This window comes from Accipiter gentilis, chromosome 14, assembly GCF_929443795.1.
Source record: "Accipiter gentilis chromosome 14, bAccGen1.1, whole genome shotgun sequence".
NCBI classification, from domain to species: Eukaryota; Metazoa; Chordata; class Aves; order Accipitriformes; family Accipitridae; genus Astur; species Astur gentilis.
The window spans coordinates 31,702,888-31,719,031 of record NC_064893.1 but is presented as its reverse complement, the minus strand read 5'-3'; the positions used below and the strand labels follow the sequence as shown (position 1 = coordinate 31,719,031).

At 54.9% G+C, this 16,144-nt stretch overlaps 1 protein-coding gene across 1 annotated transcript; it reads left to right on the top strand.

The window, feature by feature from the left end:
* Nucleotides 1-1,242: 1,242 nt before the first annotated feature.
* EEF1A2 (eukaryotic translation elongation factor 1 alpha 2) lies at nucleotides 1,243-15,923 on the top strand. Its single transcript, XM_049816995.1, has 8 exons — nucleotides 1,243-1,374; nucleotides 2,839-3,061; nucleotides 6,820-6,999; nucleotides 8,083-8,379; nucleotides 12,606-12,756; nucleotides 14,211-14,467; nucleotides 14,554-14,788; nucleotides 15,509-15,923. Exons 2-8 carry the CDS (start codon nucleotides 2,918-2,920, stop codon nucleotides 15,634-15,636), a joined length of 1,392 nt encoding a protein of 463 aa, XP_049672952.1. The 5' UTR covers nucleotides 1,243-1,374; nucleotides 2,839-2,917; the 3' UTR covers nucleotides 15,637-15,923.
* Nucleotides 15,924-16,144: the final 221 nt, after the last annotated feature.

The window sequence follows — 16,144 nt, the reverse complement described above, 5'->3', positions numbered from 1 at the left end:
CCCGGCTGCCATAGGGGGTCCGAGCCCCACTTGGCCTCCATCTACGCCACTCCTCCTGGACCAGCACTGCCATCATTTCCCCTGTCTTCCAAAAAGCCCTTCTTCCCATCTCCCCTTACCCCTCCATCTTCCTCCCACCCCCCCGCCTCCAACCTCCCCATCTCCGCCAGCCCTCCACCTCCCTCTCCCGCCTTCATCTTCCACCTCTCCCATCTCTCCGTCCTTTATCCATCCACCACCCTCCCACCCCTCTTATCTTCCACCCTTGCCTCCCTCCAACCTCTGCCTCCCACCCTCCCACCCCTCCACTCCCCCTCCTCCCCATTTCTCCCCCCCCCTCCATTTCTCCCCATCCCTCCGTTCTTCCTCCCATCCCTTTTACCACCCACCCATCCTTCCCACCCCTCCATCTCCCACCCCCTCCATTTCTCCCCATCCCTCCATTCTTCTTCCCATCCCTTTTACCACCCACCCATCCTTCCCACCCCTCCATCTCCCACCCTCCATTTCTCCCCATCCCTCCCCCTCCTCCCCATTTCTCCCCCCCTCCATTTCTCCCCATCCCTCCGTTCTTCTTCCCATCCCTTTTACCACCCACCCATCCTTCCCACCCCTCCATCTCCCCCCCTCCATTTCTCCCCATCCCTTCCCCTCCTCCCCATTTCTCCCACCCCTCCATTTCTCCCCATTTCTCCCCCCCTCCATTTCTCCCCATCCCTCCCCCTCCTCCCCATTTCTCCCCCCCCTCCATTTCTCCCCATCCCTCCATTCTTCTTCCCATCCCTTTTACCACCCACCCATCCTTCCCACCCCTCCATCTCCCACCCCCTCCATTTCTCCCCATCCCTCCCTCTCCTCCCCATTTCTCCCACCCTCCATTTCTCCCCATCCCTCCCCCTCCTCCCCATTTCTCCCCCCCCCTCCATTTCTCCCCATCCCTCCCTCTCCTCCCCATTTCTCCCCCCCTCCATTTCTCCCCATCCCTCCCCCTCCTCCCCATTTCTCCCCCCCCTCCATTTCTCCCCATCCCTCCATTCTTCCTCCCATCCCTTTTACCACCCACCCATCCTTCCCACCCCTCCATCTCCCACCCCCTCCATTTCTCCCACCCCTCCACCTTCCCTCCCTCCTAGCCCCGTCCCCCGTTTCTCCCCACCCCCCCCCCTCCTTCTCCTCCTCCTCCTCCTCCTCCTCCTCCTCCTCCTCCTCCTCCTCCCCCCGGCGCGCCTCCTCCTCCCCCGCCCGGTACCGCATTGCCGTAGTGCGGGGGGGTCGCTGCATTGCGCTGTCGCCGTCAATAGGTGGGCCCCTCCCGGGGAGATAAAGCCGCCGGAGCCCAAGCTGGCAGCCTCTGCCACCCCGACCGCCGCTCCGGTAAGAGCTCCGGGGGTCCCTGTCATCTCCCCCCCCCCCCCGCCACCTCCCCGGAATGGGGCCCGATCCGCAGCAAAAGGGGGGAACGGGGCTTTTTGGGGGAGGGAGGGGAATATCCTGGTCCCAGGGGTTGGGGGGGGGTTCAGTGCATATACAAGACACCCCCCCCCCCCTTAAAGTGCATGGGGTGCTGCTGGTCACTGGGGTGGGGGGTACCCCTGGGTGGGGAGGGAGAGAATGGAGCTGGACCATTCCTTCATCCCGCAGGTGGGAAATAACCCGCTCCCCCCCCCAGCTTTTAGCTCCTAGAGGGGAGAAAAAGAAAAGAAAATCAATCCCCCAGTTCCTAAAGCGACCCCCCCACCCCCCCTCATTGCCCACCCTGGGTGCTGGGGGTGCGCATGGGGGAGAGGGACCCCCAGGCAGGGCTGGGTGCTGCTGGGGAGCCGGCATCTCAGGGGGGGCTGCAAAATGGCCAGATCCAGGCTGGAGCTCTTCAAGGACAGGGGAGGGAATGGAGGGAATGGGGGGGGGGGGCACAGCCAGGGCTTTTGCTGCCCAGGGAGGCTTCTCGCAGGGGATATTATCACCCGCATGGCTGAATCGCTGTTAGAGCAGCAAACTCCTCCTGACCTGCTTTACTTTTATGGGCAGATTCGTAAAATTGGATTTTATTAGACGTCAAATTAAAGCTCCTAATTGTGCCGGGTTTGCGTAGCAGCCGCAGAGCCATGGTAACGCTTGGGAGATGCCAGAACAGCTCCCCAGATATATTGATTGGCGTTTTTAGCCTCTTCCCTCCGTTTCATCCAGATTCACGGCAGCAAAATATAATAACCCCCCGTCCCGGTCCCGCCGCAAGCTCGGCCAGTGCCGCTGAGCTTTCGGCAACCCCGCTATTTGCAGCCCCGCTTGGGGGGAGAGCGGGCGAAGGCTATTTTTGTGCGTCCCATTTTGCGGACACCATGTTGTCACCCGAACCGGGCACGGCTTGGGAGTGGCGAGGGCACCCACGGCTCCTCCCAGAGCACCCACGACATGGAGGAGATGCCCTGGGGTTTGGAAAGACCGAGAAGGCAGCAAGTAGCAGCCTTGAGTCGGAGGAAGGTTTTTCTGGGGAGGAAGGGCACCTTCGAGGCACCGATGACGTAGCCCTGGGAACTGGGGGTCTCCGGGAGGGCGGTGGAGGGCGAGACGTTGAAAAACGTGGCATCTTGCGGAGAACACGGAGGCTGGACGCGGCGGCCAGAAATAGCCCGACTGGCCTCAACTGGGGGCGGACTGGCTCCATCCCAGCGCGGGCAGAGCTGCCAGACGAGGCCGGGCACCTCCGGCCGGGAATGGGGCGCGTGGTCCGGCGGGAAGGTGGGGCGATGGGAGGAGAGCCCTCCCCGATGGGCCGGGAGGTTGCCGTCACGGGGGTTCTTTTGACGCGTCTGCCTCTTCCCCCCCCCCCCTCCGCAGCCTCCCCAAAAACGCAGCCGCGTTCCCACAGCCCTCCCCGCCGCCGCCAGCCCCGGCCAGCCCCTCGTAGCCCACCAGCATGGGGAAGGAGAAGACGCACATCAACATCGTCGTCATTGGGCATGTGGACTCTGGGAAATCCACCACCACCGGGCACCTCATCTACAAATGCGGGGGCATTGACAAAAGGACCATTGAGAAATTTGAGAAGGAGGCTGCCGAGGTGAGGAGCCCGTCCCTCAGCGTGCCCCCCACCCCATCCCACACTCCCACCCGCAGGGATGCTCCGCACTGACGCCCACGAGCATCCCACGGGCAATATTCCCCTTTTCCCGGCGCTGCCCTTCTCGTACCTTCTCTTTCTCCCTTTGTTCCCATCTATTTTTTTCTCCTCTGCGCCCCTGGGTCCTCCTGACTTCTCTGGCCTTGGGAAAATAGGCCATTTGGGCGCTCGCCACCCTCTTCTCCGGAGCTGGGGCACTCCCTGCTGCGGGCTGTTAATGAGGGCAGGGGCACAAGCGAGGTCTGCAAGATGGGTTAGGGAACCGGCGGGAATCACCAGGATTCTGGAAAAGCCGCAAGCCATGGTGCTTCAGGGCATGAAATTCCTTCTAAATATTGTGCGTGAGGAGGAAAATCTGAGAATCCCTCATTGCCTAGTGCAGGACTCTCTGAATTTCACTCTGAAGCATCTACTTCCAGTGCCTGCTGGGGACAAGGTGCAGCATCAGCTGGACCACTCGTTTGATCCAGTTCGTTAAAAGCCCCATTCCCATTTTTCTCAGGAGGGTGGTCTGACGTGTAGCTCGATTGGTAGCCTTTAATACAGAAAAGCTGGCACGAAGCGTGAGCATTTCTGTTAAATTCTTTTGTTTAACTCTTATAATGGTGGCATTTACAGCAATTTAATAGTGCGTGCATTCAGCAGGCTGTCACACAGTAAAGCACCACCCAATATCTATAATGTGGCAAACACGGAGATTAAAGAGGAAGAAAAAAATGTGAATTGGAAGCTCTCGGAAATTAATGATGGTAAATTCTAGAGAGGTGGGTGAGCCAGGAAAAGCCTGGCTGTGTTATTGATAGGGCAGATCTGGTCTCTCCGAAGATGGCTTGTCGTCATCGTTCCAGGAATCTTTAATGCAGATATCCCTCGATTCCTTTTTTTATTTTTTTCTGGGCAAGATCCCACATTTCAATTAAAAAAAAAAAAAAAGGTTTACAGAGCTGCCAGTCTTGATTAGACATTTTGCTGTCTGTCTGTCTTAAGCCTTTGAATTTGCTGATAGCATCTCAGCTAAACCACCCATTTTCCTGCCTCACTGTCAGCCTTTTTTTCCAGCCTTTGAATGAAAAGCTTCTTCCTTCATACAAAATGATCTCTCTCGCCCCTGTTTTAAAATGGTCGCTGATATCCCTCCATATATTCCCCCCCTTTACCTACAGATCGGATATGGCGTTGATTAGGTGATCCTAGATATGATTGCGGCTATTTTAATTGAACAGACACTTTCACTCACTTGCCAGAATACGCGGGGACTGGAAGCTGCTATTAATAGCCTATTGACTGAGCTTACAGACTCCATTTTCTGATGCAGGGCTGGGGAAGGGTTTTCTTCCATTAGGTGGCATTCGCAGGAAATGGAGGCCTGTGTGCACCCAAAAAGCCAACAAAAAAACCCAGGGTCTGATATTTTTTTTTAAGAGAAAAGAGAAAGGATTATTTTTTTTCTTTTTCACTCAGAGGCAGAGGTAACAGTATCTCCGAAAGAAGAGTTGTTCTATTTTTAAAAAAAGAAAATCAGTATTTGTGGTCTCCAAATAGAAAGCTGTCCTTCCGCTGGGGTTTGATCAAGGAAAATCAGGCTGTTTCTGGCACTGAACAGGGAAGGTATTGTGCAAAGCTAGATAATACCCTGGGTTTTTTTCAACAACAGCTCTGGGTAACTGAATATACCCCGTGAAAGGAGGGAAACTGTTTGCTAAATAAAGGATCTCATTTGTCTTGATGTTACGTACGATACCGAGTTCGGCGGGGGGGGTTCACATGAGATGACCGGCTTTTTGTGTGCATTGCCTGCAATAAGGTGCTGATTCCCACTTAGCTCCTGCGGGAGAGCCAGGGGTCTGCTCTGTGCCTCAGTTTCCCCATCCAGAAGTGAAGGAATAGGCTGCCGAAGGGTGAAAGGCTTCAGGGTGTGCTGATCGAGCTCCCGCTCGAGAACTACCCGTTATTAATGCATCGCACAAAATGCACTGTTCCTCGGTGTATCTCCGCCGTTTCCAGCAGTAAATGAGCACACCCTAATGATCCCCCCCAGTCCTTTTTCCTGGCAAGAGAGGGGTTCAATGCACATGCTGGAAAGGGTTAACCTCCGAGCTCCTGCTCTGCCCCCTCACTAAGCCTGATGCCAGGAGGATGCTTAGGAGCAGAGATTTGATTCTGGATTTTTCCACAACCCCCTCCCCCCGACTGCCCTCCCTGCAGGTACAAGAGCTCGCAGCTGCCCAGCAGGGATGGGGCATCACCCTCTCAACCCAGTATCCCCTCCGAGGAGGGGGAGGCTTGCCCCTGGCTTTAGGATTTTGCCCGTAATCCTCCAGAGCAAGCTGCAAAGTCATCGCAGCGCTCAGCTCTTACATAAATGGGCCGGCACCGTTAATTCCTGGTGCTGGCTGGGAGTGCGGGAGCCGGGGCAGACCAGCCCCTGGGCACGGCGTGGGCAGGACAGGTTTAGATGTGATGCTCTGTTAGCCTTCTTGGTGAGGATCATCACTGAAGCGTTTGTTGCCTGCCATCAGGAAGCGCATCCCTCTGGACCAGTGATTTATAATTGGCCAGGATGAATTTTACGCATTGATACTCTAGAAGAAACCATGGTCGCAGAGAACACCAGGATGGATGGATGGGAGCGGGGTATCTCAGATCTGTCCTTGCTCAGTGGTAGGAGCCCATTAAATCATCCGCAAATGACCTAAATTCCGTTTTCCATCTTAGAAAAACCCTTGCATCTGAGGCCAAGAGATGATCGATGCCCATTAACCCTTTGCTTTTGCCAGGCTCCCCAGACTGCCCCGGCAGGCTGTGGTCAGCAAAGGCTGGTCTTGTCCTGCCCCAACTCCACGTTGGCAGGATCCCAGCTCAGACTGGGAGCACCACCTCCATGCTGGGGAGGGGGGGGGGAGGAATTCCGGCTCTCCCTGATGGCATGATGTCAAAGGACACCGACCCAAAGGAGAAAGCAGTTCAGAAGTGACATTGTGGTTTTACCAAGGAATGTGCTTTATCACAGGACAGAGAGATTTACTGTAGCTAATCTCACCCAGCATGATTTTATGCATTACAATGTTGGCTGCGATTTTGGCCATTTGGCAACAACAGTTGGTCTGGCTGCAGCTCGCAGTAGCTTTTTGTGTGAATTCGCACACTCTGTGGCAAAAATCAATCACATTTCTTTTCTGCTCATAGCAACCATCTCGCATTTAATTTTCTTTTAACCCATTCCCCTCCTCCACCCCTGTCAGTTATGGGCTCACTCATGCAGCGATGCCCTTTCCCACTAACCAGCTGTCTCACAGGTTTGGTTAATAAATTAAAATGCAACAATAAGAAGATTTTCACCATTGCTGTGTAGTTCTGTAGCAGCATGATTTCCCAGCAGCAGTGCAGGACCGTGGTGCTTCATGGAGGAGACCTCATGGATCACTGGTTCCAGCTCCTGCCCATCCAGCCCCACTCACAAATTCGCTTCATAGCTCTTCCTCCATCCTGTTGAGGAACGCATTGAGAACAATATCTCCTTTCACCTGTATTTATTAGAATAGATCATGGCTGCCATTGAATTTAGGGATTTTTGCCTTCAATGTTTGTAACGTGACCCTCTGCCTATGTGAGCCCGGGATGTGCCCTAGAGGGTAGGTTGCTGGTACCGGGGCTATGGGCTTGGGTTTCTCACCGGCTCTTGCCTTTGTGTTGGCCAGATGGGGAAGGGGTCCTTCAAATACGCCTGGGTGCTCGACAAGCTGAAGGCCGAGCGCGAGCGTGGCATCACCATTGACATCTCGCTGTGGAAGTTTGAGACCACCAAGTACTACATCACCATCATTGACGCACCTGGCCACAGGGACTTCATCAAGAACATGATCACCGGGACCTCCCAGGTGAGAAATGGTGGCCAGGGAGTGGGGAGCTGCCAGAGGTGGGAGGCTGAGGCTTGCTGATGAGCCCAGGGTCACATAGGTGCTGTTGGAGTCCTTCTGGAGGTGAGTAGTTGACACAGCAGACATCAAGTGACGTTGAGCAGGGTCCACGCAAGAAGCTGAGTAGCACCAGGAGACCCAGTTCGCCATGGGCCTTTACCTCCCTGGGTGTCTGGGAGAAAGGGCTTCCTTGGGCACAGAGGGGTGCTTTCTCCACCCCATTTTCCCTACTTGGAGGAGGTGGGGATGAATATGGCCTCTCTGGGAGGTGGGATGCTATGACCTCCAGGCCTTCGTGTGAGGGTGTCTCCCACATTATTTTAGCCTCAGCCAACTGAGGTGTACGAGAAACTTCCAACAGTCCCTTAGCCTTTATTGGCTAAAGGAGACTCCATGGGTCTTTTCTCCTTCCTTTTTCTCAAAACAGCTGTCTCTGTCCCATAAACCACATCACATCGCCAAACTCCATGGTCTACCCTTCCAGGGTAGGGCGCTTTCCCCTCATCACACTGCAGAACATTCCTGCATCTCGCTGGGGTTGACGGGTGCTGGATGAGCCTCGCTGCACGCCCAATGAGATTCTCATCGCGATGCCAGTTGGGCTGGGCATGGCTTTCTGTCAAACCCATGCAGCTTCTGCTGTGGGCTCTGGGTACAGGGGTAAGCCAGGGAACACAGTTTGCATGGCTGTAGTCTCATCCATCACCCAGGGAGATTATTTGCAAGACTTCAGTAGGGTTTTACATCAGGCCTTGCCTGTGCATCCCTGGATGATCAAGATGAGGTCCTGGTTAGTCATGCAACCTGGAGGAACCCACCCTGGTTTCCAGCCCACCCTGCAAAACCAGGCACTGTTGGCAAGTCTGAAATAACGCAGTGAGGTCAGGTTTGAGGTAGATCAGCAGGGTTATGGGTAGCAGCTGGCAGGGAGTCTGTCCAAACCATGAGTAGCGTTCGTCTGGGACTTACTCAAAGCTCTCAGGGGTGTCACCAGGAGCAGTGCTCTCTGGGGACAGAAGCAATTCATTAGCTCTCTCCTCCCAGGCTGACTGCGCTGTCCTGATCGTTGCTGCCGGTGTCGGTGAATTTGAAGCCGGCATCTCCAAGAACGGGCAGACTCGTGAGCACGCCCTGCTGGCTTACACCCTGGGGGTGAAGCAGCTCATCGTGGGCATCAACAAGATGGATTCCACAGAGCCCCCGTACAGCGAGAAACGCTACGATGAGATCGTCAAGGAGGTCAGCGCCTACATCAAGAAGATCGGCTATAACCCAGCCACAGTTCCCTTCGTGCCCATCTCGGGCTGGCATGGAGACAACATGCTGGAGCCTTCTCCCAATGTAAGTGTGCGTTGTGTTAGACTTTTCCCCCCACCCCGGCTGTCCTGATCCAGGCTGAAGCTGACCCCCATGCTCTGAAAACCACGGGCACATTTCAGGCACCCGTTGTGCGTAATGACCCGTGTTGCTAGCATAGATGGGTTTGTCACGTAGCTCTGCTTGCACCGAGCCAGGATGAATGGGAGCACTGTTCATGGGCACGCTGGTTGCTGTACCGTGGCCAGAAACCCCAGTGGCTAAACGTGAGCATCTTCAGGACATGATCTATACGGCTTTGCTTGTGGGGTGCGATTTGAAGGTTTCATATCGTCAGACCCGTGGTGATGTTAGAGTCATCTGCAGAAATTGTCACTCTCAGCAGGAACATCATGTGTGGTTTTAGGGTGTTGCTTTCTGAGCGAAATAACACGATCTGGTCGCAGGCTTGGAACGGCTCCCACCACACAGCTCCCGCGTGTTGGGTATCAGGTCCCCTTTCCCGTTGGTGCTGAATGCCGCTGTGGTGGCCGCACCTCCGGTTCCAGTGCTGGGATCTCACTTCTTAAGGCGACTTTTTTCTTCAGGAGGCACCAAGTTTCCCATGCCAAAACCATGGTTTCCTAGAGCATCCATTTGGGGCTGCTCCTTGTCCAGTTGATTTTTACAAGGCCCTCCCTCTGTCCATCAGTGATGAGGATGGTGGGGATACAAAAGCAGGGTGCTCTGGGTGGGCCCTTGCCATTATTTCGTATGGCAGCAGGGGAGAAAGAAGAGCTTGAAGAAGGATGGGGGCTTCTTGGCAGACAGGCTGCCAATAACAGTTGTTCATCTGACACTGGTTTTTTGGAAAGAAAGCTACCCCAGCTTTAGTCTTCTAAAGAAGTGATGGGCTGGAAAGTTCTGGCCAGAGGAAGGTCCCTGCTCTCCTGCTGGCTTCTGGGTGACCTTGAGCAAGTTGCTCAGACCAGAAATCCCCAGCAATCTCTTGTGAAACCAATGGGAAATTTGATGCTTAAGGGGACTTCAGGACTTCACCTGTGGATTACGGGTCAGGGCTCTGTGACGAGAGAGACAACGTACGAGTGTAGCAGCGATTGAGGGAGGTCAGGGATCACGAGCCTGAGCTAGAAGAGTGCTGCAATGCAAGCTCACACCATCATGAAACGCAGCTCACAGCCTTGCACGGGAAAAGCAGCTCGGTTGGGGCTGGCTTGGAAGGAAGGAATTTTTGGGGTGCTTACGAGATTCCTGTCCCCTGTGGAGCAGAGCTGGGATAAAGGTCAGCTGCGGCCATGCCAAACCCAGCCACATAGTTCCTGGGTGCCTCAAATCAGACAGGCTCCAAATGTCAGCAGCTGCTGGGCTGGGAAGATGATCCCGAACAATTCTCCTATTAATAGGCTGCAGAGGGGAGGCACGGAGCAGGACGGGGCTCCCTGGCCCCCTTCCTCCGGATGGGTCTCAGAGCATGTTCTCAATATAATGCACTGCCCAAGAGAAGGCAGGGGCCAAAATAACTCAATTCTCGGCCGTAAGGAGGCAGCTGGCTCCAGGGTGGATTGCCAGAAGCTGCCTGAGCTGGTGAAGTGGGAAAAGAGCCTGTCCAGAGATCTGGATTAGCATGAGTTTTGCTGGAGAGGGTGCAGGGTCCTCCCCATGCTGCGGTCCTCAGGAGGTCCCCATCCTGCCTTTGCCAGGACACCAGCTTGGAACAGAGTCCTCCTCCCCATATTGCACCACGTCTAGGAAAGCTCGAGCAGGAAGCTGGTGTAGATACGTCTCATCTCGTTCCTTGCCTGAAAAAGCTCTGATTTTTTTCACTCGCAATTTCTGGCAGGCTTTCTCTAAAGCACAAGGCAGTCAACTGACTTGTCTGTTTGTCAGGGGACTTATCAGAAAGTGGGGATTAGAGCCGTGACGTCCCTGCAGCTCCTGTCACCTCCAGGCGAGGGGAGGTGTGGTGGTACGTCAGGCTGGAGCCAGCTCTGCGTGGGAGACTCCAGCCCACATCCCTGTTGCACAGCAGCCCAAGGCCAACTGCAAAAAATGATGGCTGGGCTGCGCTTGCCTCAAAATTTGACATTTGAGAGCTTTTTGGCAAATGGGCTTTTATGTGAAGCCAGCTTTCTCTTGCTGCAGCCAAGAGAACTGGGCCATTCGATGTGGTTTGGGAGACTTTCACCCTGTTGGGATGCCGCAACCCAAAGGCACCCAGTCTGTGGGGCAAGGGAGCGTGGTGGCCTGGGGCTGCAGGCTCAACGTTGGGGTGGGTGGGGTGGGTGTGCTGGGATGCTCACGGGTTGGGTAAAATCAGAGAAAGGCGACTGGTCTGTAAAACGCACTTGGGGTGCAAAATAGTTGGGGCTCAGCTGTTATTTATGGGGGCTTGAGCCTGCGGTTTACCCTGTCTGGCTGCGGGGTTTGGTCAGATCCTGCTTTTGCCATAGGAGTGGTGGAATAGGAATTGCTCTTTGGGAAGCAGATTTGGGGAATACATAAGAGAGGTTTTACTTGCGTGGCCCTAGGAGGCAGCGCAAACCAGGTCTTGCAGATGCTTCTCACCCTAGGGCCATGCTGAGGTGTTGCAGAGTGGATTTGCTCCCAGAAGGTGCCAAACCGTATCTTTATCTGACTCTTGGGATGTCAAGTTTTCTGGCTAAAGCATCGAAAGGAAAAAGGACGGCTCTGACAGCCCCGCATCACGGGGCAGAGGTTGCCATTTCTCCGTGTCCCCAAGCCGTGCAGGGGCAGAGGGACGGGACCCACGGGCACATGGGTGGCCGTCACCCTCGAGAGCAGAGCCCGTGGGCAGGCAGCCGTCGGGGCAGCTGCTTGCACGGGCACCTGCCCGGCATTTTGGGCCGTGCGACAGCAGGCTGGAGGGAAGGTCTGAGTCATCCTGCGCATCACATGCGGCTCCGTCACCGGCTGGATGGATTTATCATTTTGCCGAGCTGTTAGCCTGGTGCTGGGGCTGGCTGCGTAGCAATAGCTACAGTGCCCTGGGAAGGATTCCTCTGCAAAAATGTCCCCAGGCTCCTCCTGCCACTGTCACCAAGGAATACAATTGGTGTCAGACGTCACCCTCCAAAGGAGGCTGACCTGAATATGTTCGATGCAGGCTGAATTCCTTGGCTGGACCTGGCTCTTCCCTACCTTACTTCTTCCCGAAAGCAGTGCAGATTGCAGGATAAGAAACCAGCCTTGACATAGCCGTGTCCTCCAGGGATGGCTGTGAAACTAGGGGCACTTTGGGGGTCCCATTTCACCCCTAGCCCCAGCCCCACACCCATTGCACTGTGCCACTGGTGTTGGTGCCTAAGGGAAAAGCCATGTCCATAAAGTGTGGGATGGAGCCGGGGCACACGGGCAGCATTTTACAACTGAGTGGGAAAATATTGTCTATACCTTTCTGTGCCGAGGAAGGGGGAATGACCTTGCAGGCTCTGATCTCTGTTTGTTGTATCAGGGTTGTTTCAGACCCAGGGCTGAATTTTTCTTGCTGGCAAGCCCCAGGCGTTGCTACAGCTTCCAGATGTGCAGCATCACCCCAAGACAGCACTGTGGTTCCCTGCATCAAACCACGGCCTCTGCTGAGCGCATTTCCATACCTCTCTGCCTCTTTTCTGGCCAGTTTTAGCTTCAAGGGTCCAATTTAGGGCAGGAGCAGAGAGCATCTGTGAAAAATGATCCTGCCCCTCGGCAGCCCTAGTGCAAGCACTGCGTTTCCAGGATCTTCCAAGCCAGGGTTTAAAATCCAAATCCTGGAGGGGTGATAGCAGGAGTGAGTGGGGAGAAGTGTCTGTCTGGGGCTCACCTGGAAGAAACTTGGTCCCCAGGACTGAAGTTTGGGAGTTTTGTAGCTGGGACTTGGCTGGAGACCCTGTGGTCCCTGTGCTGGAGGCATCATTGCTGGAGGGCAGGATCCAGGCAGCTGGTGTAGCGCCCATGGGTTGGTGTTGGAAACGGGGGCTGTGAGTTTGCTGGTTTCAACCACTTCCATCCTTTTTCTCCTGTTAATGGATGTTTTGCACGTTTCTAGAAGAGAAGGGGGGAGATTGAGCAAAGGGGTGCAGATAAGCCTGCAGGGATGGTGGAGTGGAAAGAGCTCCCCAGCCCCCAGGTAAAGCCAGGACATGGCTGGACTGACTCCGTGAAGATTGTCCTGGTGGGACATCTCTCTGGGATCGCTTCTGGGTGCTGAGGACAGGCACACTCAGTGCATCTTGTTGCTGCTCTGTTTCCAGATGCCTTGGTTCAAAGGCTGGAAGGTGGAGCGCAAGGAAGGCAATGCCAGTGGGGTGTCCCTCTTGGAGGCCCTGGACACCATCCTGCCCCCGACCCGCCCCACAGATAAACCCCTGCGCCTGCCCCTCCAGGACGTCTACAAGATCGGAGGTGAGCAAAAGCCTTGCCGCTGTCCCTCTTCCCTCTGCTTTAACTGGAATCTTTGTTCCATGGGAGATTTGGGCATGACATTTCCAGGTATTGGGAAACTGAAGGGATTGGATTCTTCAAACTCAAGATAATGTGGAGGAGAAGGGTGGTAGCTCCAGGGCAAAAACCCCGTCTGAGACAGGGCTGTCTGGGGTGGAGGTAGACATGCCTAAAGGTGCCCAGGGACCGGAGAGGAGCAGCAGGTTTGTGAGCTCTCCCCAGGGAACATGCAATCCCAGAATGGCTGCGAATTTGGGTGTCCCCAGAGGTCATGGCTCGCAAGGCAAGTTGGAGGCAGCAAAAAACGTGCTGGGACCCAGATGAGGGAAAAGACCAGCAGGGAGGGCCACCGGTGAGACTGGTGCTTGGCAGCTTGGCCACAGTCTGCCCGTGCTTCCCAAATGCTGGTGTCCATCACCGGCACCTCCATCTGCTGAGCTGGACCGTGGTGCCAGCCATGTAGGGAACGCAGTGGCCGGTGCATCTCCCTTTCCCTCTGGAGCAGTGATGGGGATGCTTTTCTGAGCTATAAATACCCCATGAGCTCTCTGACCTGCTGGCAGCAGTGGAAAGCCCTGCTGACTCACCCGGCTGCCGGATCAGGCAGGCAGAGCCTTTTCCAGCCCTTTTCCATGCTTTTCCAAGGACACATGTGCTGCAGAAACCAGGCAGGGATTGCGCATGGGTTTTAGGAGGCTTTTTAATGCAGTCATTTGTTTGCAGTGGAGAGGAAAGTGATGAGCAGGTCTGTGTCCTCCCCTAGCTCAGCTGGGGCAAAGAGATATGGTTTTAGCATGAAGTAGGTCCTTAGAGAGCAGGGACACCGTGGGAAGCTGGGGGGTGGAGGCAGCAGGGTAGATGTGGATGAGCTGATGGGTCCAGCCAACCTCCCCATCCTCTTTTTCGAGGCTGTTTCTCTTAATGATTCTTCACCTGACTCCAAAGGTGAGTTTTCCCAAAGTCTCCTGATGACACAGGGTGTAAAAGGTCCCCTTCATTTAATTAGCCACCCTCGTTCCCTGGCACAGCTGGTCCTCCTCCCAAGTGGATGTTGTGGCCATCAGGGATGTGGAGCGTATTGTTGCACACACGCCATGATGTGCCCAGTCCTCCGTGCAGGAGATGTCACAGCCCCTACAAAGGAAGAACTTTTGGGGCACGTGGATTGCTCAGGGCCTTCTGATTATGATGTTTCTCCTTTTTTACAAAACATTGGGTAGAAAGGATGGACTCATAGTATTTTTGAAGAGCCTAAAGTTGACCTTGCAGCTGAAAACTGGGGGGTTTGGGGCAAGAAGCAAACATGGTCTTTTGTTAAACCACTGGAGATATCTTGCTTTTGCTGCAGCCAGGCTCTAGCCCAGGGATATGCCAAGCAAGTTACATTTCGCTCTTTTTTGTCCTTGTCTCCACAGGGATCGGCACAGTCCCCGTGGGCCGCGTAGAGACTGGCATCCTGCGGCCCGGCATGGTGGTCACCTTTGCACCCGTGAACATCACCACTGAGGTGAAGTCCGTGGAGATGCACCACGAGGCCCTGAGCGAGGCTCTGCCTGGGGACAACGTTGGCTTCAATGTGAAGAACGTCTCCGTCAAGGACATCCGCCGCGGGAACGTCTGCGGGGACAGCAAGTCGGACCCGCCGCAGGAGGCAGCACAGTTCACATCTCAGGTCAGCAGAGCTGGTGGTGCCACCGTGCATGGTCTGCCACCATCCTCCAGCTCCCATCCTTGCCCTGACACCGCTCTGTCCCTCAGGTGATCATCCTGAACCACCCCGGTCAGATCAGCGCCGGCTACTCGCCCGTCATCGACTGCCACACCGCACACATCGCCTGCAAGTTTGCTGAGCTGAAGGAGAAGATCGACCGGCGCTCCGGCAAGAAGCTGGAGGACAACCCCAAGTCCCTGAAATCAGGCGACGCGGCCATCGTGGAGATGATCCCTGGCAAGCCGATGTGTGTGGAGAGCTTCTCCCAGTACCCACCCCTCGGTAAGGGAACAGCTCTTTGGAGGTCTCCTGTGGAGGAGCATGAAGGCTCTATGGGTGTAGAGCTCACACCAGACGTGCTGAGCCTCTCCCAGTATCCCCCACCAGTTAGACTGGGGAGGAGGGAGCTGAGGACGTTTTGTTGCTCCCCCATGCGCTGGGGTCACAAAACTGATGCATGAACTGTGTTAGGGCTGGTGGGGTGGGACGGGCTCTCTGCTGAGCTGGTTTCCAAAGGCAGGGCTGGGTTCTTCCTCGGGGAGCAACAGGACCTTTCCTTCAAGGTTACTAAACCCTGATAGTTTCTGAACACAAACATTTTCCGGCTTCCCCATCTCTACCCTAAAACACAACTGGTCAGGAGAAGAAAGAGGGAATTTTGCTCAGCAGAGGTCACCTTTGAAAGTAGGGAAGTGCCGTGTTTTCCTTGGATGGTGTTGCACATCTGGAAACTTTAGCAATACCAGGAGCTTGCAGAGAACAGATGTGATTTAAGTTTAATAAATAGTCATTTAAACAGAGAGGAGCATCAGGGCTAGCTTGGTGCTCAGAGCAAGGGTTGATGGCTCAGGGCTGGTTCCTGCAGGAACCTGCTCCAAGGACAGGGGTAATGCATGGCATCATGAGTGGTGGGTGCAGATCCCACCATCACCCATCCAGAAGAGCTCATCCTTAGCGAAAACAAGGCGTTTCACTCACGTCCCCCCGCTCTCCATCCCACAGGCCGCTTCGCTGTCCGTGACATGCGGCAGACCGTGGCTGTGGGCGTCATCAAGAACGTGGAGAAGAAAAGCGGTGGGGCCGGTAAAGTCACCAAGTCTGCCCAGAAGGCCCAGAAGGCTGGCAAATGAATCGTGGGCTCCCAGTGCATCGCGCAGAAACCATCCCTGACACCAGGACGCTGCCACCGTCTCCCCCGGGCGCATGTGTGCACATCAGCTTGTAAGAGTTTATATGTCAACGACTGGATGCTCACCATTAAGGTCCAGTGGAAATTCTTTAAAAGGAAAAGCATGTTCCAGCGTTTGTGAGGCTTCATGTTAATTTTACCAATAAAACTGGTACAACATCCACAGTGGAAAAAAAAAAACCCAAACAAAAAAACAAAAAAACAAAACAAACCAACCAACCCCAAAAGTGTGGAGCTCTGTGTGTGTGTCTGTCATTGAGAGGGGCTGGTTTTGCTGGGTTTTGTGTAGTCCCACGTAGAGCAGATGGTGGGGATGGGCATAGGCAGGGCTGGGATGGAAATATGGGGGAAGGAGGAGAGCTTGGCACCCATATTCAGGGTGTCACCAGGGTCCAGTCCTTACCCAGCTCTCGCCCCTCAACCGATGCAGGTGTCTGGTCTGATTCCCC